Consider the following 21,103-nt stretch of genomic DNA (forward strand, 5'->3'; position numbering starts at 1 on the left):
CAGCGGACCTGCAGGTTTCTGGGAGCTTGTTCCAGATATTTGGAGCATAATAACTGAATGCTGCTTTACCATGTTTAGTTCTGACTCTGGGGACAGAAAGCTGACCAGTCCCAGAAAACCTGAGAGATCTGTATGGTTCATAATTTAGCAGCAGGTCAGAAATCTATTTTGGGCCTAAACCATTCAAAGCTTTATAAACCAGCAGCAATATTTTTTAAATCAATTCTTTGACACACAGGAAGCCAGTGTAAAGATTTCAGAACAGGAGTGATATGATCCACTCTCTTAGTGTTAGTGAGAACTCGAGCAGCGGCGGTCTGAATTAGCTTCAGTAAAGTAAAACTATTGAAGATAAAAGCATGGACAAGTTTTTCCAAATCCTGCTGTGACATTAGTCTTTTAATCCTAGAAATATTCTTTTGGTGATAGTAGGCTGATTTAGTAATAGTTTTAATGTGACTGTTGAAACTCAGGTCAGAGTCCATGACTACACCTAGATTTCTGGCTTTATCTGTTGTTTTGAACATTGCAGACTGAAGCTCAGCGCTAACTTTTATACGTTGTGCCTTGGCTCCAAAAACCATTACCTCAGTTTTATCTTTGTTTAATTGGAGAAAGTTCTGACACATCCAGTCATTGATTTGTTCAATGCACTTACTCAGTGTTTAAATTGGAGCATAGTCTCCTGGTGAAATTATTACGTAAATATGTGTGTCATCCGCATATAGCTATGGTAACTTATTTTGTTGTTTTTCATTATCTGAGCCAGTGGTAGCATGTATATGTTAAAGAGAAGAGGCCCCAAGATGGAGCCTTGAGGTACCCCACATGTCATATTTGTCAACTCAAATGTGTATTTACCCATAGAAACAAAGTCTTTTCTGTCCTTTAAGTAGGATTCAAACCAATTTAGAACTGTTTCCGAAAGTCCCACCCGGTTTTCTAGTCGGTCTAGTAATATGTTGTGGTGAACAGTGTCAAACCCAGCACTGAGATCTAATAATACTAACACTGAAGTTCTGCCACTGTCTGTGTTTAAGTGGATGCCATTGAAGACCTTTACAAGAGCAGTCTCAGTGCTGTGGTTTGGACGAAAGCCTGACTGGAACACATCGAAACAGTTATTTAAATGCAAGAAATTACTCAACTGTTGAAAAACAACTTTTTCAATGATTTTACCTAGAAATGGCAGGTTTGACATGGGCCTGTAATTGTTCATTACTGAAGCATCTAGATTATTCTTTTTTAAGAGCGGTTTAATGACTGCAGTTTTCAGGTTATGTGGGAAAAACACCTGAGTAAAGAGACTTGTTTACTATGTGAAGTAGATCTGAGGCCATGCAATGAAAATCATCTTTGAAAAATCCTGTTGGAATAATATCAAGGCAGCAGGAGGAGGATTTCAGAAGTTGAATAATGTCCTCTAGGTTTTTATCATTAATCTGATGGAATTGTGTCATGGTGTTTGAATTGATATTAGGTGGACACAGGGACAACACATTTGCTGTACCTGATGCAGAGGCACTGACTGCTTGTCTGATTTTCTGAATTGTGTCAATGAAGAAGGAGGCAAAATCATTGCAGTCCCTGGTGGATAGAAATTCAGAGGCTACTGACACTGGGGGGTTTGTTAGTCTGTCGACGGTAGCAAACAAGGCACGTGCGTTGTTTTTGTTTTTGGTAATGATGTCAGAGAAGAAAGACTGTCGTGCGCTTTTTAATTCCAAATGATAAAGGCCAAGTCCAAGTCTCTCTTTATAGATTTCAAAATGAGCCTGGAGATTTGTTTTTCGCCACCTACGTCAACTTTTCGACACTCTCTTTTTTCTGTTTTCACGATCATGGCCTTTCTCCATGGAGATATTTTCTTGCCAGTCACTTCCTTTACCTTAGTTGGAGCAATGGCATCTATAACATTTTTTATTTTTTTATTAAAATGATCTACTAGCTCATTTACTGAGATGTTAGCAGGGGCAAGTGTGGAAGAAAAATTCTGAGTAAACATTTCCCTAGTATTTTCAGTTAAATGTCGATTTGTAGTTACCTCTTTTTGAACATTTTCTGAACAGAAATAGAGCTCTCAAAGAAAACACAGGAATGATCGGAGAGTGCAACATCTGTCACCACAACCTTAGAGATATTCAGACCCTTTGAGATAATTAAGTCCAGAGTGTGCCCTTTATTGTGCGTGGGCTCCGTCACATGCTGAGTCAATCCATAGTTATTAAGAACACAAAACAGTTCTTTAGCCCCTCTGTCCTGGGGGTTGTCAACATGGATGTTAAAACCACCAACAATGACTAGACGGTAAAAGTCAATACACACTATAGACAGCAGTTCAGTAAAGTCATCAAAAAAGCTTGCACAGTATTTGGGTGGACTATAGATATTTAGGAACAGAGCTCGAGAGGAGCATTTCAGCTGAAGGGCCACATATTCAAAAGAAGCAAAGTTCCCATAAGATGTCTTCCTGCATTGAATGGAATCAGTGAACAAAATAGCAACTCCACCCCCTTTCTTATGCATTATTTCCTGACTCATAACACTAAAGTTGGGAGGGGTTGATTAAATAAGAACAGCTGCATTGTTATTTTGTTCAATCCAAGTTTCCGCTAAAAACATAAAATCGAGATTGTGCTCAGTGGTAAAATCATTGATTAAAAATGTTTTTCCTGCCAAAGACCTGACATTTAATAAAGCTAGTTTAAGTTTGTTGAATACACAATCAGTAAGATTTTTGTGACAAGCTGTAGCTGACATGGAATCACTGCTAAATTTGATAAACTCACACAACCATTGGAGCACTTCCTGTTTCCAAGCTGATTCACCGCTCTTAATCTATTACCTATCAACACAGATATCGGCAAAGCTACTGGCAGGCAGGGCCCCGGAAAACAGCTCCTGGAAAGACGTGAGAGTGCCATACGCCCTTGAGCGTGGACCCAACACATATCAGTTAGAGTTTGTTGCGTTTTGTACACACACATCCTTATCAGGCTTCAGAGACCGCAGATGCTTTCTTGAAGGCGGGGGAGGTGGTTGACGTAGGCACGGTGATGAAGACGGGGGAGATGGTGCGCGTCTTTGCTTCGTTGATTTTGATGGGCGTCGTTGAGGAGCGGCGTTAAAGGACATGCTGCCAACCCTGCGTATCGACTTAGTTTGGTCAATGAGGGTGGGCTAGGGTGAAAGGGTGAACGGAGAGTAGAGAGAGCTGTGGGGTGAAGGAACAGTATCCTCAGAGGTGATAGGGGGGGTGAAGGGCGGGGGAGGCTCCTCTATTTGTCTCCCATAATCAAGACATTCCTCAGTCGGGTGCAGTGATAGATTTTCAAGGTTTTCTGAGCGATGTGTTGTGTCTTTCTCTTGTTTTGATTCCTCTTGTTGCTTGTCCTTGGCAGAGGGAACAGATTGATGACGCAGGCAGTTGAATATGTTAGAGATAAACAATTTCACTCCTGACTTGTTCAGGCAAACTCCATTTGCCTTAAAAAGATGTCTGCGGTCCCAGAAAAAGTTAAAGTTGTCAATAAAATGGACAGAAGGGTCAGTACAGGCAGCTGAAAGCCAGGTGTTCAGTGCAAACAATTTGCTGAAACATCATTTGTCCCAATGTGCAGTACCACATTTTTTACAGTCGGATGTTCAGCACCAATATGCAGGATCTTCACAGGAAAGTCAGAGACCACATCCTTGGGAAAGTACTTTGGTGTTGTTCTTACTCCACAGCCTTTTTACATCTCTTAAAGCAGAGTCGCCCACAATCAGAGTTTCAGGCCCAGTCGTTAGCTTTCCCTCTAGTCTTTTACTTTTGAAGTAGCTATTCGTTCTTACCCTGCTGTGTGAAGAGGACAAGTTAACCAGGTCATCAGAAAGAGATCTCCGGTTCTGGGTCAGTGGATCGTATCTGTTTTGGATTGGCACGCTCTGTGGTTTCGGAGGATTGTTTGTAGTTCTCCCTTTAGCAGCTGTCCACGGCTGTTTAGTATGAATAGGGGTTGAAGAGGCGCTTTTCCTGGGCTCTGCCTGTTGTTCGTCCTCCCAAATCCCATGGAAATGATTTACTCTTAGGCCTTGCACAGAGACATTTCCAGGGAGGACTACCACTTGAAGATTTATTACCCGGTACACAGCCCTCCTGTTCCTTGGAATCCTTATAGCTGCTAACTAGCTTTGAGTTAGCATGCCTTTGTCCATTATTTTGCAAGAAGGACTCTTTGTCTTCGTTAGCAAATCTTTTATCTCAACTTGACTACAAGGAAATAGTGCTACTTGGCGATTTTAACTGGGACTGGTTAACTACAGTGTCAGAGGATTTTATAAACCTTTGTATCTCATTAAATGTTACTCAGATTGTAGACAGTCCTCGCCCAAATAAATTGTCCTTAATAGATCTCATTTTAACTAATGTTCCCCATAAATACTCATCTGTGGGAGTATTTACAAATGATGTGAGTGACCACTGTGTTGTAGCCACAATTAGGGACACAAAGGTCCAAAACGGTAAACCTCGCATTGTCACAAAGAGAGACACAAAACATTTTGTGGAGCAAGGTTTTGTACATGATCTGCTTGGTTTTGATTGGGGAAAAAACGATCTGTGTGATGATGTTAAAACTGCATGGTCTTATTTTTATCTTGGATTTATGGAAATTATTGATAGACATGCACCCCTGCGTACATTTAGAGTGAAGGGACGAGACAATCCTTGGTTCTCTGCTTAATTGTCTAGTCTCCTACTGTACATGAGATAAACAAGGCCTGGGCAAAGGCTAGGCAATCAGGGCAAGAAGTAGAACGGCTTCGTTTTAGGCAGCTAAGAAATAGTTTCACATCGCAAACCAAAAGTGCTGAGTCTAAGTCTTATCTGTCAGTTACCACAACAAACAGGGCCACTAGGTTAAATTGTTTTAATGAACATTTTGTGTCCTGTGGCTCTCTGTTTGATTATGTTACTAACTCTGCTTCTGTGAACACCACAGTCTGTGACTCTGAACAATGTGGTTTGGAAAACCCTTTCAGTTTTTCTCCTTTTACTATTTATGTTGTTCATGAAGCCTTAACTAAGTTAGATCCTAAGAAACCGGCTGGCCCGGACAACCTTTCTTTTTAAAGATAGCTGCAGATTTGATTGCACCACCTCTCACTACTCTTTTTAACCTCTCCCTCAGCACAATTCCAAAAGTATGGAAGTCAGCTTATGTCCTGCCTTGAATAAAAAGAGGGGAGGCCACTTTATTAAATAATTACAGGCCCTTCTCTAAATTGTCAGTTCTGGCTAAGGTTCTTGAACGCCTAGTAAGTGAACAGGTAAAGGAGTTTTTATGTATAAATGACATCCTATGTAAACAGTCAGGTTTCAGAAAGCAACATAGCACCATCATTGCGACAATGAAAGTGGTGAATGATATTGCTGGTATTTTAGACAATAAGCAGAGTTGTGCAGCTCTGTTTATTGATATTTCCAAAGCGTTCGATGCCGTCGATCATATCTTGAAGCAGAGGCTGGCCAGTATTGGCATATCCAGCCATGCAGTGGGGTGGTTTGTGAACTACCTCTCTGAAAGGTCCCAATGTGTTCAATTTGATGGGCTCACATCTGAGTGGTTAAACATTACTAATGGTGTACCACAAGGTTCTGTTTTAGGTCCACTATTATTCTTTATCTACAACAGTTTAGGTCAAAATGTGGATGGAGCAACTTTACATTTTTATGCGGACAATACCGGGATGTATTGTGCAGGTCCCTCCATTAAGGAGGCTGTTGTTAAATTGCAGGCCGTTTTTAATATTCAGACTCAGCTCTCTGAAATAAAGCTTCTTTTAAATGTTGATAAAACTAGGGTAATGCTATTTTTAAGAGCCAAAAAGACACCAGGGACCGCTTTGGATATGTTTACTGCACAAGAAAAAATACTTGAAGTGGTTGCCACTTCAAATGTTGATATGTATGTAAATTGTAAACCTGTAACTGTGTTGTATGATGTCCTTTTTGTTTTTATGTCTTCATGTGTAACCTACTGCTGCAAGTCTCTTGAAAAAGAGATCGACGATTTCATGAGATTCACCTGGTTAAATAAAGATTTGAAAGGAAATGAAAACTTGTTTTGTGTCCCATGGCTAAACGTGATAATACTTCTGTAAACACAAGCATTTAAAAAAAAAAAAAAAATCCAAACCAAACCAACGCCATCCCCTTTTCACAGTTTCTACAGAGCAGTTGGTTGCTGCAGTTTAAGCTGAAGGCATTTGTAAAAGTTTTTGCAATTTCACCAGAGTAATATGCTGTGCCAACATTCCAAAAATAAAGACAGATTTACAAAAGCCTTTGTGAAAGCACAGTTTATTGGTATATTGACATTAAGAAAAGCAGCAGTCAGTCATCTGGAACTAAAGACCTGCAAAAGCAAAAACATTTGTGAATCATCAGTTGGATGATGGATACAGAAACAGGGCATTTAGCAAATTGTGTCTTACCAGCAAGGTCTTTAGAAGACATATTTGCTTGGAGCGTGCCAGGGAACAGGCTCTCCTGGGATGTAGCGGGTTTGAGCAACTTGTGACCTTTTGCGTTGGTATCTCGAACGCGAGCTAAAGGAGGAGACTGGCTCCAGACCAGCCACCTCGCTGAAGACTGGCTCAGGTTCCTCTTCACCAGCAGGTTCAGAGCTCAAACCAGCCCTTGCTGAGCTACCATAGGTGACAACTTGAGCATTGCTGTTATACCCATTCCCTGCATATGCAACCTCAGGCTCACTGACCTGAGGTTTGTTATAGCGCCCATCCATCCAACTAGCATCTTTAAAATTATCATAACTACCAACATTGTCCTCTGGAGCACTGGTGTCATATCTAGACGCTGCATAAGCAACCTCAGGTTCACGAACCACAGGGCTGTTATAGCGTTCATCCCTTAAAATAGCATAGTCATCTTTAACCACAGCCATGTTAGGGCTGCGGTAGAAATCTGGAGCCCTGTAATTGCCAGGGCCAGCACTGGAACTGGTCTCTCGAAGAGCAGGAAGTTCAGGAGCTTTGTTAGATCTCGGTACGGGTACACCTGGTAGATAGGAGCTGCTGCCCGGGTCAGAACTGGCCCTTCTTCCCCAATACCGATCGCTAGAAGGGGGTGGCCAATGCATGAAGCGTGGAGCAGCAGTTTCTGTTTCAAAAGGAAAAACATGTTAGCAATTTACTCTATTTTATTGTAAAAATCTTAAGGCAATATCGTCTCACCTTGTTGTATAGGACGACAGGTTATGTAGCCAATAAGCATGAAGGAAATCCACAACATCCTGCAGAGAGATTTCATTTTAGATTAGGTTTAAATCTTACCAATCAATAAGCTACAAGTCAGTTGTCTACTTACATGATTTTAGTTAGAGATCCAGGTACATTCAGGATATGTATGCTGTGTGATTTCTTCAAGCAACTGTAGGTAAAGCATAGACAAAAGTGGTTATATTAACAATTTAGCAAAAAGTACAAATAAAAGAATGAAACACCCAAACCACCGTTAATACCTGCTAAATGAAACAAGCATCTCCAACAAGCAGCTTTCCACAATGTCTTCAGAATCCAAAGAAGCTTCTTTTAAAGGATCCTCAAGGCTGTGTTAATTAAAGTTTAAGTGGGAACACCTGTCAACAAGGACACCTGAGGTGTGTTCAATGTGAAAAGGTCCAGCAACCTTTCATTGACAATACATTGTATGAATCATGAATAAAACATTGAAAAGACACAAATGTGTCGGGAGCAACCTACATTTGTATATTATATGTTTGTACAGTAAGTACGGCTAAAGTATAAAAATACTAAGTGTTCAAAAAATGTATTAGTTGTTGAATTGTCTTTGTTTTAATTTGTATATAATGCATCCGGAAAGACAGACTAGACTCAATTAAATTAAATTACATATTAGATGCTGTTTGTTTGAAGCAGCATTCATTCATTTATTTTTTGTGGCTTTTGATGGAAAGCCTTGGTACAGGAGATTTGTCCGACAGTGGCTCAGTCAGTAGGCGCTTGGACTGTGAGCCGCAGGGTTGCCGGTTCAAGTCCCCGAATAGACCTAAATATGGAGTGTGGACTGATACTTGGAGAGGTCCCAGTTCACCTCCTGCCCTGCCGTGGTGCCCTTGAGCAAGGCACCGGACTTACCCCTTCCCCCCCACTCCCATTGCTCCCCGGGCGCTGTAGCTGTGTAACCACGTTGGTTTCCAAATCAGTAAGCAACTCACGTTTTTAGCCTTGAATATTGAAGTGGCAAAGGGTCAACAGGTCATGGTGGTGGGCTGTTACACACCCCCCTCAGCAGTCAAGGCAAGGCAAGTTTATTTATATAGCACCTTTCAACACAAGGCAATTCAAAGTGCTTTACAAAAAATGAAAGACATTAAGAAAACGGCATTTAAAATCAGTCATTAAAAAGCAAAGATAATAAAATAAACGTTAAAAGAAAAAATACATGGATAAAAGTTACAGTGCAGTTTAAGATATGAATAGTTCAATTAAAAGTAGCGGCAAAAAGAAAAGTCTTCAGCCTGGATTTAAAAGTAGTCAGAGTTGCAGCGGACAAGCAGGTTTCTGGGAGCTTGTTCCAGATATTTGGAGCATAATAACTGAACGCTGCTTTACCATGTTTAGTTCTGACTCTGGCGACAGAAAGCTGACCAGTCCCAGAAAACCTGAGAGATCTGTATGGTTCATAATTTAGCAGCAGGTCAGAAATGTATTTTGGGCCTAAACCATTCAAAGCTTTATAAACCAGCAGCAATATTTTTTAAATCAATTCTTTGACACACAGGAAGCCAGTGTAAAGACTTCAGAACAGGAGTGATATGATCCACTCTCTTAGTGTTAGTGAGAACTCGAGCAGCGGCGGTCTGAATTAGCTTCAGTAAAGTAAAACTACTGAAGATAAAAGCATGGACAAGTTTTTCCAAATCCTGCTGTGACATTAGTCTTTTAATCCTAGAAATATTCTTTTGGTGATAGTAGGCTGATTTAGTAATTGTTTTAATGTGACTTTTGAAACTCAGGTCAGAGTCCATGACTACACCTAGATTTCTGGCTTTATTTGTTGTTTTGAACATTGCAGACTGAAGCTCAGCGCTAACTTTTATACGTTGTGCCTTGGCTCCAAAAACCATTACCTCAGTTTTATCTTTGTTTAATTGGAGAAAGTTCTGAAACATCCAGTCATTGATTTGTTCAATGCACTTACTCAGTGTTTAAATTGGAGCATAGTCTCCTGGTGAAATTGTTACGGAAATGTGTGTGTCATCCGCATATAGCTATGGTAACTTATTTTGTTGTTTTTCATTATCTGAGCCAGTGGTAGCATGTATATGTTAAAGAGAAGAGGCCCCAAGATGGATCCTTGAGTTACCCCACATGTTATATTCGTCAACTCAGATGTGTATTTACCCATAGAAACAACGTTTTTTCTGTCCTTTAAGTAGGATTCAAACCAATTTAGAACTGTTTCCGAAAGTCCCACCCGGTTTTCTAGTCGGTCTTGTAATATGTTGTGGTCAACAGTGTCAAACCCAGCACTGAGATCTAATAATACTAACACTGAAGTTCTGCCACTGTCTGTGTTTAAGTGGATGCCATTGAAGACCTTTACAAGAGCAGTCTCAGTGCTGTGGTTTGGACGAAAGCCTGACTGGAACACATCGAAACAGTTATTTAAATGCAAGAAATTACTCAACTGTTGAAAAACAACTTTTTCAATGATTTTACCTAGAAATGGCAGGTTTGATATTGGCCTGTAATTGTTCATTACTGAAGCATCTAGATTATTCTTTTTTAAGAGCGGTTTAATGACTGCAGTTTTCAGGGCCTGTGGGAAAAACACCTGAGTAAAGAGACTTGTTTACTATGTGAAGTAGATCTGAGGCCATGCAATGAAAAACATCTTTGAAAAATCCTGTTGGAATAATATCAAGGCAGCAGGAGGAGGATTTCAGAAGTTGAATAATGTCCTCTAGGTTTTTATCATTAATCTGATGGAATTGTGTCATGGTGTTTGAATTGATATTAGGTGGACACAGGGACAACACATTTAATGTACCTGATGTAGAGGCACTGACTGCTTGTCTGATTTTCTGAATTGTGTCAGTGAAGAAGGAGGCAAAATCATTGCAGTCCCTGGTGGATAGAAATTCAGAGGCTACTGACACTGAGGGGTTTGTTAGTCTGTCGACGGTAGCAAACAAGGCACGTGCGTTGTTTTTGTTTTTGGTAATGATGTCAGAGAAGAAAGACTGTCGTGCGCTTTTCAATTCCAAATTATAAAGGCCAAGTCTCTCTTTATAGATTTCAAAATGAACCTGGAGATTTGTTTTTCGCCACCTACGTTCAGCTTTTCGACACTCTCTTTTTTCTGTTTTCACGGTCATGGCCTTTCGCCATGGAGATATTTTCTTGCCAGTCACTTCCTTTACCTTAGTTGGAGAAATGGCATCTATAACATTTTTAATTTTTTTATTAAATCATCGTTAAATCATTTCATTGATTAAAAATGTTTTTCCTGCCAAAGACCTGACATTTAATAAAGCTAGTTTAAGTTTGTTGAATACACAATCAGTAAGATTTTTGTAACAAGCTGTAGCTGACATGGAATCACTGCTAAATTTGATAAACTCACACAAACATTTGACCACTTCCTGTTTCCAAGCTGATTCACCGCTCTTAATATATTACCTATCAACACAGATATCGGCAAAGCTACTGGCAGGCAGGGCCCCGGAAAACAGCTCCTGGAAAGAGGTGAGAGTGCCATACGCCCTTGAGCCTGGACCCAACACATATCAGTTAGAGTTTGTTGCGTTTTGTACACACACATCCTTATCAGGCTTCAGAGACCGCAGATGCTTTCTTGAAGGTGGGGGAGGTGGTTGACGTAGGCACGGTGATGAAGACGGGGGAGATGGTGTGCGTCTCTGCTTCTGTGATTTTGGTGGGCGTCGTTGAAGGGCGGGGGTAAAGGACATGCTGCCGGGGGGGGGGGGGGGGTTTGACGTAGGCACGGTAATGAAGCGTCTTTGCTTCGGTGATTTTGATGGGCGTTGTTGAGGAGCGGGGTTAAAGGACATGCTGCCAACCCTGCGTATCGCCTTAGTTTGGTCATGGAGGGTGGGCAGGGGTGAAAGGGTGAACGGAGAGTAGAGAGAGCTATGGGGTGAAGGAACAGTATCCTCAGAGGTGATAGGGGGGGTGAAGGGCGGGGGAGGCCCCTCTATTTGTCTCCCGTAATCAAGACATTCCTCAGGCGGGTGCAGTGATAGATTTTCAAGGTTTTCTGAGCGATGTGTTGTGTCTTTCTCTTGTTTTGATTCCTCTTGTTGCTTGTCCTTGGCAGAGGAAACAGATTGATGACGCAGGCAGTCGAATATGTTCGAGATAAACAATTTCACTCCTGACTTGTTCAGGCAAACTCCATTTGCCTTAAAAAGATGTCTGCGGCCCCAGAAAAAGTTAAAGTTGTCAATAAAATGGACAGAATGGTCAGTACAGGCAGTTGAAAGCCAGGTGTTCAGTGCAAACAATTTGCTGAATCTCTCCACTCCTCCTCTTCTGACTGGCGGTAGAGGGCCACTGATGAACACCTCTGCATTTAGAGAGCTGACAGTTTCCAACAAACATTTAAAGTCTTCTTTCAGCACTTCTGACTGTTGTTTCACAACATAATTTGTCCCAATGTGCAGTACCACATTTTTTACTGTCGGATGTTCAGCCCCAATATGCAGGATCTTCACAGGAAAGTCAGAGACCATATCCTTGGGAAAGTACTTTGGTGTTGTTCTTACGAGACAATCCTTGGTTCTCTGCTTAATTGTCTAGTCTCCTACTGTACATGAGATAAACAAGGCCTGGGCATAGGCAATCAGGCTCAGAAGTAGAATGGCTTCGTTTTAGGCAGCTAAGAAATAGCTTCACATCGCAAACCAAAAGTGCTGAGTCTAAGTATTATCTGTCAGTTACCACAACAAACAGGGCCACTATGTTAAATTGTTTTAATGAACATTTTGTGTCCTGTGGCTCTCTGTTTGATTCTGTTACTAACTCTGCTTCTGTGAACACCAGTCTGTGACTCTGAACAATGTGGTTTGGAAAACCCTTTCAGTTTTTCTCCTTTTACTATTTATGCTGTTCATGAAGCCTTAACTAAGTTAGATCCTAAGAAACCGGCTGGCCCGGACAACCTTTCTTTTTAAAGATAGCTGCAGATTTTATTGCACCACCTCTCACTACTCTTTTTAACCTCTCCCTCAGCACAATTCCAAAAGTATGGAAGTCAGCTTATGTCCTGCCTTGACTAAAAAGAGGGGAGGCCATTTTATTAAATAATTATAGGCCCTTCTCTAAATTGTCAGTTCTGGCTAAGGTTCTTGAACGCCTAGTAAGTGAACAGGTAAAGGAGTTTTTATGTATAAATGACATCCTATGTAAACATCAGCCAGGTCTCAGAAAGCAACATAGCACCATCATTGCGACAATGAAAGTGGTGAATGATATTGCTGGTATTTTAGACAATAAGCAGAGTTGCGCAGCTCTGTTTATTGATATTTCCAAAGCGTTCGATGCCGTCGATCATATCTTGAAGCAGAGGCTGGCCAGTATTGGCATATCCAGCCATGCAGTGGGGTGGTTTGTGAACTACCTCTTTGAAAGGTCCCAATGTGTTCAATTTGATGGGCTCACATCTGAGTGGTTAAACATTACTAATGGTGTACAACAAGGTTCTGTTTTAGGTCCACTATTATTCTTTATCTACAACAGTTTAGGTCAAAATGTGGATGGAGCAACTTTACATTTTTACGCGGACGATACCGGGATGTATTGTGTAGGTCCCTCCATTAAGGAGGCTGTTGTTAACTTGCAGGCCGTTTTTAATATTATTCAGACTCAGCTCTCTGAAATAAAGCTTCTTTTAAATGTTGATAAAACTAGGGTAATGCTATTTTTAAGAGCCAAAAAGACACCAGGGACCACTTTGGATATGTTTACTGCACAAGAAAAAATACTTGAAGTGGTTGCCACTTCAAATGTTGATATGTATGTAAATTGTAAACCTGTAACTGTGTTGTATGATGTCCTTTTTGTTTTTATGTCTTCATGTGTAACCTACTGCTGCAGGTCTCTTGAAAAAGAGATCGAAGATCTCATGAGATTCACCTGGTTAAATAAACAAAGGAAATGAAAACTTGTTGTGTCCCATGGCTAAACGTGATAATACTTCAGTAAACACAAGCATTTAAAAAAACAAAAAAAAACTAAATCCAAACCAACGCCATCACCTTTTCACAGTTTCTACAGAGCAGTTGGTTGCTGCAGTTTAAGTTGAAGGCATTTGTAAAAGTTTTTGCAATTTCACCAAAGTCATATTCCAACATATGCCAACATTCCAAAATAAAGACAGATTTACAAAAGCCTTTGTGAAAGCACAGTTTATTGGTATATTGACATTAAGAAAAGCAGCAGTCAGTCATCTGGAACTAAAGACCTGCAAAAGCAAAAACATTTGTGAATCATCAGTTGGATGATGGATACAGAAACAGGGCATTTAGCAAATTGTGTCTTACCAGCAAGGTCTTTAGAAGACATATTTGCTTGGAGTGTGCCAGGGAACAGGCTCTCCTGGGATGTAGCGGGTTTGAGCAACTTGTGACCTTTTGCGTTGGTATCTCGAACGCGAGCTAAAGGAGGAGACTGGCTCCAGACCAGCCACCTCGCTGAAGACTGGCTCAGGTTCCTCTTCACCAGCAGGTTCAGAGCTCAAACCAGCCCTTGCTGAGCTACCATAGGTGACAACTTGAGCATTGCTGTTATACCCATTCCCTGCATATGCAACCTCAGGCTCACTGACCTGAGGTTTGTTATAGCGCCCATCCATCCAACTAGCATCTTTAAAATTATAATAACTACCAACATTGTCCTCTGGAGCACTGGTGTCATAGCTAGACGCTACATAAGCAACCTCAGGTTCACGAACCACAGGGCTGTTATAGCGTTCATCCCTTAAAATAGCATAGTCATCTTTAACCACAGCCATGTTAGGGCTGCGGTAGAAATCTGGAGCCCTGTAATTGCCAGGGCCAGCACTGGAACTGGCCTCTCGAAGAGCAGGAAGTTCAGGAGCTTGGTTAGATCTCGGTACGGGTACACCTGGTAGATAGGAGCTGCTGCCCGGGTCAGAACTGGCCCTTCTTCCCCAATACCGATCGCTAGAAGGGGGTGGCCAATGCATGAAGCGTGGAGCAGCAGTTTCTGTTTCAAAGGAAAAACATGTTAGCACTTTACTCTATTGTATTGTAAAAATCTTAAGGCAATATCGTCTCACCTTGTTGTATAGGACGACAGGTTATGTAGCCAATAAGCATGAAGGAAATCCACAACATCCTGCAGAGAGATTTCATTTTAGATTAGGTTTAAATCTTACCAATCAATAAGCTACAAGTCAGTTGTCTACTTACATGATTTTAGTTAGAGATCCAGGTACATTGAGGATATGTATGCTGTGTGATTTCTTCAAGCAACTGTAGGTAAAGCATAGACAAAAGTGGTTATATTAACAATTTAGCAAAAAGTACAAATAAAAAAATGAAACACCCAAACCACCGTTAATACCTGCTAACTGCAACAAGCGTCTCCAACAAGCAGCTTTCCACAATGTCTTCAGAATCCAAAGAAGCTTCTTTTAAAGGATCCTCAAGGCTGTGTTAATTAAAGTTTAAGTGGGAACACCTGTCAACAAGGACACCTGAGGTGTGTTCAATGTGAAAAGGTCCAGCAACCTTTCATTGACAATACATTGTATGAATCATGAATACAACATTGAAAAGACACAAATGTGTCGGGAGCAACCTACATTTGTATATTATATGTGTGTACAGTAAGTACGGCTAAAGTAAAAAAATACTAAGTGTTCAAAAAAGGTATTAGTTGTTGAATTGTCTTTGTTTTAATTTGTATATAATGCATCCGGAAAGACAGACTAGACTCAATTAAATTAAATTACATATTAGATGCTGTTTGTTTGAAGCAGCATTCATTCATTTATTTTTTGTGGCTTTTGATGGAAAGCCTTGGTACAGGAGATTTGTCCGACAGTGGCTCAGTCAGTAGGCGCTTGGACTGTGAGCCGCAGGGTTGCCGGTTCAAATCCCCGAATAGACCTAAATATGGAGTGTGGACTGATACTTGGAGAGGTCCCAGTTCACCTCCTGCCCTGCCGTGGTGCCCTTGAGCAAGGCACCGGACTTACCCCTTCCCCCCCACTCCCATTGCTCCCCGGGCGCTGTACCAGTGGCGTAGCTGTGTAACCACGTTGGTTTCCAAATCAGTAAGCAACTCACGTTTTTAGCCTTGAATATTGAAGTGGCAAAGGGTCAACAGGTCATGGTGGTGGGCTGTTACACACCCCCCTCAGCAGTCAAGGCAAGGCAAGTTTATTTATATAGCACCTTTCAACACAAGGCAATTCAAAGTGCTTTACAAAAAATGAAAGACATTAAGAAAACGGCATTTAAAATCAGTCATTAAAAAGCAAAGATAATAAAATAAACATTAAAAGAAAAAATACATGGATAAAAGTTACAGTGCAGTTTAAGATATGAATAGTTCAATTAAAAGTAGCGGCAAAAAGAAAAGTCTTCAGCCTGGATTTAAAAGTGGTTAGAGTTGCAGCGGACAAGCAGGTTTCTGGGAGCTTGTTCCAGATATTTGGAGCATAATAACTGAACGCTGCTTTACCATGTTTAGTTCTGACTCTGGGGACAGAAAGCCGACCAGTCCCAGAAAACCTGAGAGATCTGTATGGTTCATAATTTAGCAGCAGGTCAGAAATGTATTTTGGGCCTAAACCATTCAAAGCTTTATAAACCAGCAGCAATATTTTTAAAATCAATTCTTTGACACACAGGAAGCCAGTGTAAAGACTTCCGAACAGGAGTGATATGATCCACTCTCTTAGTGTTAGTGAGAACTCGAGCAGCGGCGGTCTGAATTAGCTTCAGTAAAGTAAAACTACTGAAGATAAAAGCATGGACAAGTTTTTCCAAATCCTGCTGTGACATTAGTCTTTTAATCCTAGATATGTTCTTTAGGTGATAGTAAGCTGATTTAGTAATTGTTTTAATGTGACTGTTGAAACTCAGGTCAGAGTCCATGACTACACCTAGATTTCTGTCTCTATCTGTTGTTTTGAACATTGCAGACTGAAGCTCAGCGCTAACTTTTATACGTTGTGCCTTGGCTCCAAAAACCATTTCCTCAGTTTTATCTTTGTTTAATTGGAGAAAGTTCTGACACATCCAGTCATTGATTTGTTCAATGCACTTACTCAGTGTTTAAATTGGAGCATAGTCTCCTGGTGAAATTGTTACGTAAATGTGTGTGTCATCCGCATAGCTATGGTAACTTATTTTGTTGTTTTTCATTATCTGAGCCAGTGGTAGCATGTATATGTTAAAGAGAAGAGGCCCCAAGATGGAGCCTTGAGGTACCCCACATGTCATATTCGTCAACTCAGATGTGTATTTACCCATAGAAACAAAGTTTTTTCTGTCCTTTAAGTAGGATTCAAACCAATTTAGAACTGTTTCCGAAAGTTCCACCCGGTTTTCTCGTCGGTTTAGAAATATGTTGTGGTCAACAGTGTCAAACCCAGCACGGAGATCTAATAATACTAACACTGAAGTTCTGCCACTGTCTGTGTTTAAGTGGATGCCATTGAAGACCTTTACAAGAGCAGTCTCAGTGCTGTGGTTTGGACGAAAGCCTGACTGGAACACATCGAAACAGTTATTTAAATGCAAGAAATTACTCAACTGTTGAAAAACTACTTTTTCAATGATTTTACCTAGAAATGGCAGGTTTGATATGGGCCTGTAATTGTTCATTACTGAAGCATCTAGATTATTCTTTTTTAAGAGCGGTTTAATGACTGCAGTTTTCAGGGCCTGTGGGAAAAACACCTGAGTAAAGAGACTTGTTTACTATGTGAAGTAGATCTGAGGCCATGCAATGAAAAACATCTTTGAAAAATCCTGTTGGAATAATATCAAGGCAGCAGGAAGAGGATTTCAGAAGTTGAATAATGTCCTCTAGGTTTTTATCATTAATCTGATGGAATTGTGCCATGGTGTTTGAATTGATATTAGGTGGACACGGGGACAACACATTTGCTGTACCTGATGCAGAGGCACTGACTGCTTGTCTGATTTTCTGAATTGTGTCAGTGAAGAAGGAGGCAAAATCGTTGCAGTCCCTGGTGGATAGAAATTCAGAGGCTACTGACACTGGGAGGTTTGTTAGTCTGTCGACGGTAGCAAACAAGGCACGTGCGTTGTTTTTGGTAATGATGTCAGAGAAGAAAGACTGTCGTGCGCTTTTCAATTCCAAATTATAAATGCCAAGTCCAAGTCTCTCTTTATAGATTTCAAAATGAACCTGGAGATTTGTTTTTCGCCACCTACGTTCAGCTTTTCGACACTCTCTTTTTTCTGTTTTCACGGTCATGGCCATTCTCCATGGAGATATTTTCTTGCCAGTCACTTCCTTTACCTTAGTTGGAGCAATGGCATCTATAACATTTTTATTTTTTGTATTTAAATGATCTACTAGCTCATTTACTGAGATGTTAGCAGGGGCAAGTGTGGAAGAAAAATTCTGAGTAAACATTTCCCAAGTATTTTCAGTTAAATGTCGATTTGTAGTTACCTCTTTTTGAACATTTTTGTGAACAGAAATAGAGCTCTCAAAGAAAACACAGGAATGATCAGAGAGTGCAACATCAGTCACCACAACCTTAGACATATTATATATTATCTGTCAGTTACCACAACAAACAGGGCCACTATGTTAAATTGTTTTAATGAACATTTTGTGTCCTGTGGCTCTCTGTTTGATTCTGTTACTAACTCTGCTTCTGTGAACACCACAGTCTGTGACTCTGAACAATGTGGTTTGGAAAACCCTTTCAGTTTTTCTCCTTTTACTATTTATGTTGTTCATGAAGCCTTAACTAAGTTAGATCCTAAGAAACCGGCTGGCCCGGACAACCTTTCTTTTTAAAGATAGCTGTAGATTTTATTGCACCACCTTTCATTACTCTTTTTAACCTCTCCCTCAGCACAATTCCAAAAGTATGGAAGTCGGCTTATGTCCTGCCTTGACTAAAAAGAGGGGAGGCCACTTTATTAAATAATTATAGGCCCTTCTCTAAATTGTCAGTTCTGGCTAAGGTTCTTGAACGCCTAGTAAGTGAACAGGTAAAGGAGTTTTTATGTATAAATGACATCCTATGTAAACATCAGTCAGGTTTCAGAAAGCAACATAGCACCATCATTGCAACAATGAAAGTGGTGAATGATATTGCTGGTATTTTAGACAAGCAGAGTTGTGCAGCTCTGTTTATTGATATTTCCAAAGCGTTCGATGCCGTCGATCATATCTTGAAGCAGAGGCTGGCCAGTATTGGCATATCCAGCCATGCAGTGGGGTGGTTTGTGAACTACCTCTTTGAAAGGTCCCAATGTGTTCAATTTGATGGGCTCACATCTGAGTGGTTAAACATTACTAATGGTGTACAACAAGGTTCTGTTTTAGGTCCACTATTATTCTTTATCTAAAACAGTTTAGGTCAAAATGTGGATGGAGCAACTTTACATTTTTATGCAGACGATACCGGAATGTATTGTGTAGGACCCTCCATTAAGGAGGCTGTTTTTAAATTGCAGGCAGTTTTTAATATTCAGACTCAGCTCTCTGAAATAAAGCTTCTTTTAAATGTTGATAAAACTAGGGTAATGCTATTTTTAAAAGCCAAAAAGCCACCAGGGACCGCTTTGGATATGTTTACTGCACAAGAAAAAATACTTGAAGTGGTTGCCACTTCAAATGTTGATATGTATGTAAATTGTAAACCTGTAACTGTGTTGTATGATGTCCTTTTTGTTTTTATGTCTTCATGTGTAACCTACTGCTGCAGGTCTCTTGAAAAAGAGATCGATGATCTCATGAGATTCCTCCTGGTTAAACAAAGATTTGAAAGGAAATGAAAACGTGTTTTGTGTTCCATGGCTGAACGTGATAATACTTCTGTAAACACAAGCATTTAAAAATGTTTTAAAAAAAAAAATCAAAACCAACGCCATCCCCTGTTCACAGTTTCTACAGAGCAGTTGGTTGCTGCAGTTTAAGTTGAAAGCATTTGTAAAAGTTTTGCAAATTCACCAAAGTAATATGCTGTGCCAACATGCCAAAATAAAGACAGATTTACAAAAGCCTTTGTGAAAGCACAGTTTATTGGTATATTAACATTAAGAAAAGCAGCAGTCAGTCATCTGGAACTAAAGACCTGCAAAAGCAAAAACATTTGTGAATCATCAGTTGGATGATGGATACAGAAACAGGGCATTTAGCAAATTGTGTCTTACCAACAAGGTCTTTAGAAGACATATTTGCTTGGAGCGTGCCAGGGAACAGGCTCTCCTGGGATGTAGCGGGTTTGAGCAACTTGTGACCTTTTGCGTTGGTATCTCGAACGCGAGCTAAAGGAGGAGACTGGCTCCAGACCAGCCACCTCGCTGAAGACTGGCTCAGGTTCCTCTTCACCAGCAGGTTCAGAGCTCAAACCAGCCCTTGCTGAGCTACCATAGGTGACAACTTGAGCATTGCTGTTATACCCATTCCCTGCATATGCAACCTCAGGCTCACTGACCTGAGGTTTGTTATAGCGCCCATCCATCCAACTAGCATCTTTAAAATTATAATAACTACCAACATTGTCCTCTGGAGCACTGGTGTCATAGCTAGACGCTGCATAAGCAACCTCAGGTTCACGAACCACAGGGCTGTTATAGCGTTCATCCCTTAAAATAGCATAGTCATCTTTAACCACAGCCATGTTAGGGCTGCGGTAGAAATCTGGAGCCCTGTAATTGCCAGGGCCAGCACTGGAACTGGCCTCTCGAAGAGCAGGAAGTTCAGGAGCTTGGTTAGATCTCGGTACGGGTACACCTGGTAGATAGGAGCTGCTGCCCGGGTCAGAACTGGCCCTTCTTCCCCAATACCGATCGCTAGAAGGGGGTGGCCAATGCATGAAGCGTGGAGCAGCAGTTTCTGTTTCAAAGGAAAAACATGTTAGCACTTTACTCTATTGTATTGTAAAAATCTTAAGGCAATATCGTCTCACCTTGTTGTATAGGACGACAGGTTATGTAGCCAATAAGCATGAAGGAAATCCACAACATCCTGCAGAGAGATTTCATTTTAGATTAGGTTTAAATCTTACCAATCAATAAGCTACAAGTCAGTTGTCTACTTACATGATTTTAGTTAGAGATCCAGGTACATTGAGAATATGTATGCTGTGTGATTTCTTCAAGCAACTGTAGGTAAAGCATAGACAAAAGTGGTTATATTAACAATTTAGCAAAAAGTACAAATAAAAAAATGAAACACCCAAACCACTGTTAATACCTGCTAACTGCAACAAGCGTCTCCAACAAGCAGCTTTCCACAATGTCTTCAGAATCCAAAGAAGCTTCTTTTAAAGGATCCTCAAGGCTGTGTTAATTAAAGTTTAAGTGGGAACACCTGTCAAAAGGACACCTGAGGTGTGTTCAATGTGAAAAGGTCCAGCAACCTTTCATTGACAATACATTGTATGAATCATGAATACAACATTGAAAAGACACAAATGTGTCGGGAGCAACCTACATTTGTATATTATATGTTTGTACAGTAAGTACGGCTAAAGTAAAAAAATACTAAGTGTTCAAAAAAGGTATTAGTTGTTGAATTGTCTTTGTTTTAATTTGTATATAATGCATCCGGAAAGACAGACTAGACTCAATTAAATTAAATTACATATTAGATGCTGTTTGTTTGAAGCAGCATTCATTCATTTATTTTTTGTGGCTTTTGATGGAAAGCCTTGGTACAGGAGATTTGTCCGACAGTGGCTCAGTCAGTAGGCGCTTGGACTGTGAGCCGCAGGGTTGCCGGTTCAAGTCCCCGAATAGACCTAAATATGGAGTGTGGACTGATACTTGGAGAGGTCCCAGTTCACCTCCTGCCCTGCCGTGGT

The 21,103-nt window shown here is 40.6% G+C and overlaps 2 protein-coding genes and 1 long non-coding RNA gene across 3 annotated transcripts; all 3 read right to left on the reverse strand.

Annotated features, from left to right (window-relative positions):
• Nucleotides 1-6,326: 6,326 nt before the first annotated feature.
• Nucleotides 6,327-7,494, reverse strand: LOC307026606. Its single transcript, XR_013804416.1, has 4 exons — nucleotides 7,370-7,494; nucleotides 7,237-7,295; nucleotides 6,478-7,162; nucleotides 6,327-6,398 (listed from the first exon to the last, which is right to left on the reverse strand). It is a non-coding gene; the product is annotated as an uncharacterized lncRNA (long non-coding RNA).
• A 5,945-nt stretch (nucleotides 7,495-13,439) lies between these two features.
• On the reverse strand, nucleotides 13,440-14,668 carry LOC307026656 (uncharacterized protein). Its single transcript, XM_079662211.1, has 5 exons — nucleotides 14,638-14,668; nucleotides 14,484-14,546; nucleotides 14,351-14,409; nucleotides 13,593-14,277; nucleotides 13,440-13,513 (listed from the first exon to the last, which is right to left on the reverse strand). Coding segments are annotated over exons 2-4 (735 nt in total). The 5' UTR covers nucleotides 14,486-14,546; nucleotides 14,638-14,668; the 3' UTR covers nucleotides 13,440-13,513; nucleotides 13,593-13,603.
• A 4,627-nt stretch (nucleotides 14,669-19,295) lies between these two features.
• On the reverse strand, nucleotides 19,296-20,525 carry LOC307026566 (uncharacterized protein). The gene is made up of 5 exons (XM_079662068.1): nucleotides 20,494-20,525; nucleotides 20,340-20,402; nucleotides 20,207-20,265; nucleotides 19,449-20,133; nucleotides 19,296-19,369 (listed from the first exon to the last, which is right to left on the reverse strand). Coding segments are annotated over exons 2-4 (735 nt in total). The 5' UTR covers nucleotides 20,342-20,402; nucleotides 20,494-20,525; the 3' UTR covers nucleotides 19,296-19,369; nucleotides 19,449-19,459.
• Nucleotides 20,526-21,103: the final 578 nt, after the last annotated feature.

Source organism: Notothenia rossii, assembly GCF_949606895.1.
Source record: "Notothenia rossii genome assembly, chromosome: 12".
In the NCBI taxonomy this organism is placed as follows: Eukaryota; Metazoa; Chordata; class Actinopteri; order Perciformes; family Nototheniidae; genus Notothenia; species Notothenia rossii.

Coding starts and splice junctions, on each gene's coding strand:
- LOC307026656 (XM_079662211.1), bottom strand. Junction 14,278..14,350: donor CTGTCGTCCTATACAACAAG/GTGAGACGATAT, acceptor CCTTTGAAACAG/AAACTGCTGCTCCACGCTTC.
- LOC307026566 (XM_079662068.1), bottom strand. Junction 20,134..20,206: donor CTGTCGTCCTATACAACAAG/GTGAGACGATAT, acceptor CCTTTGAAACAG/AAACTGCTGCTCCACGCTTC.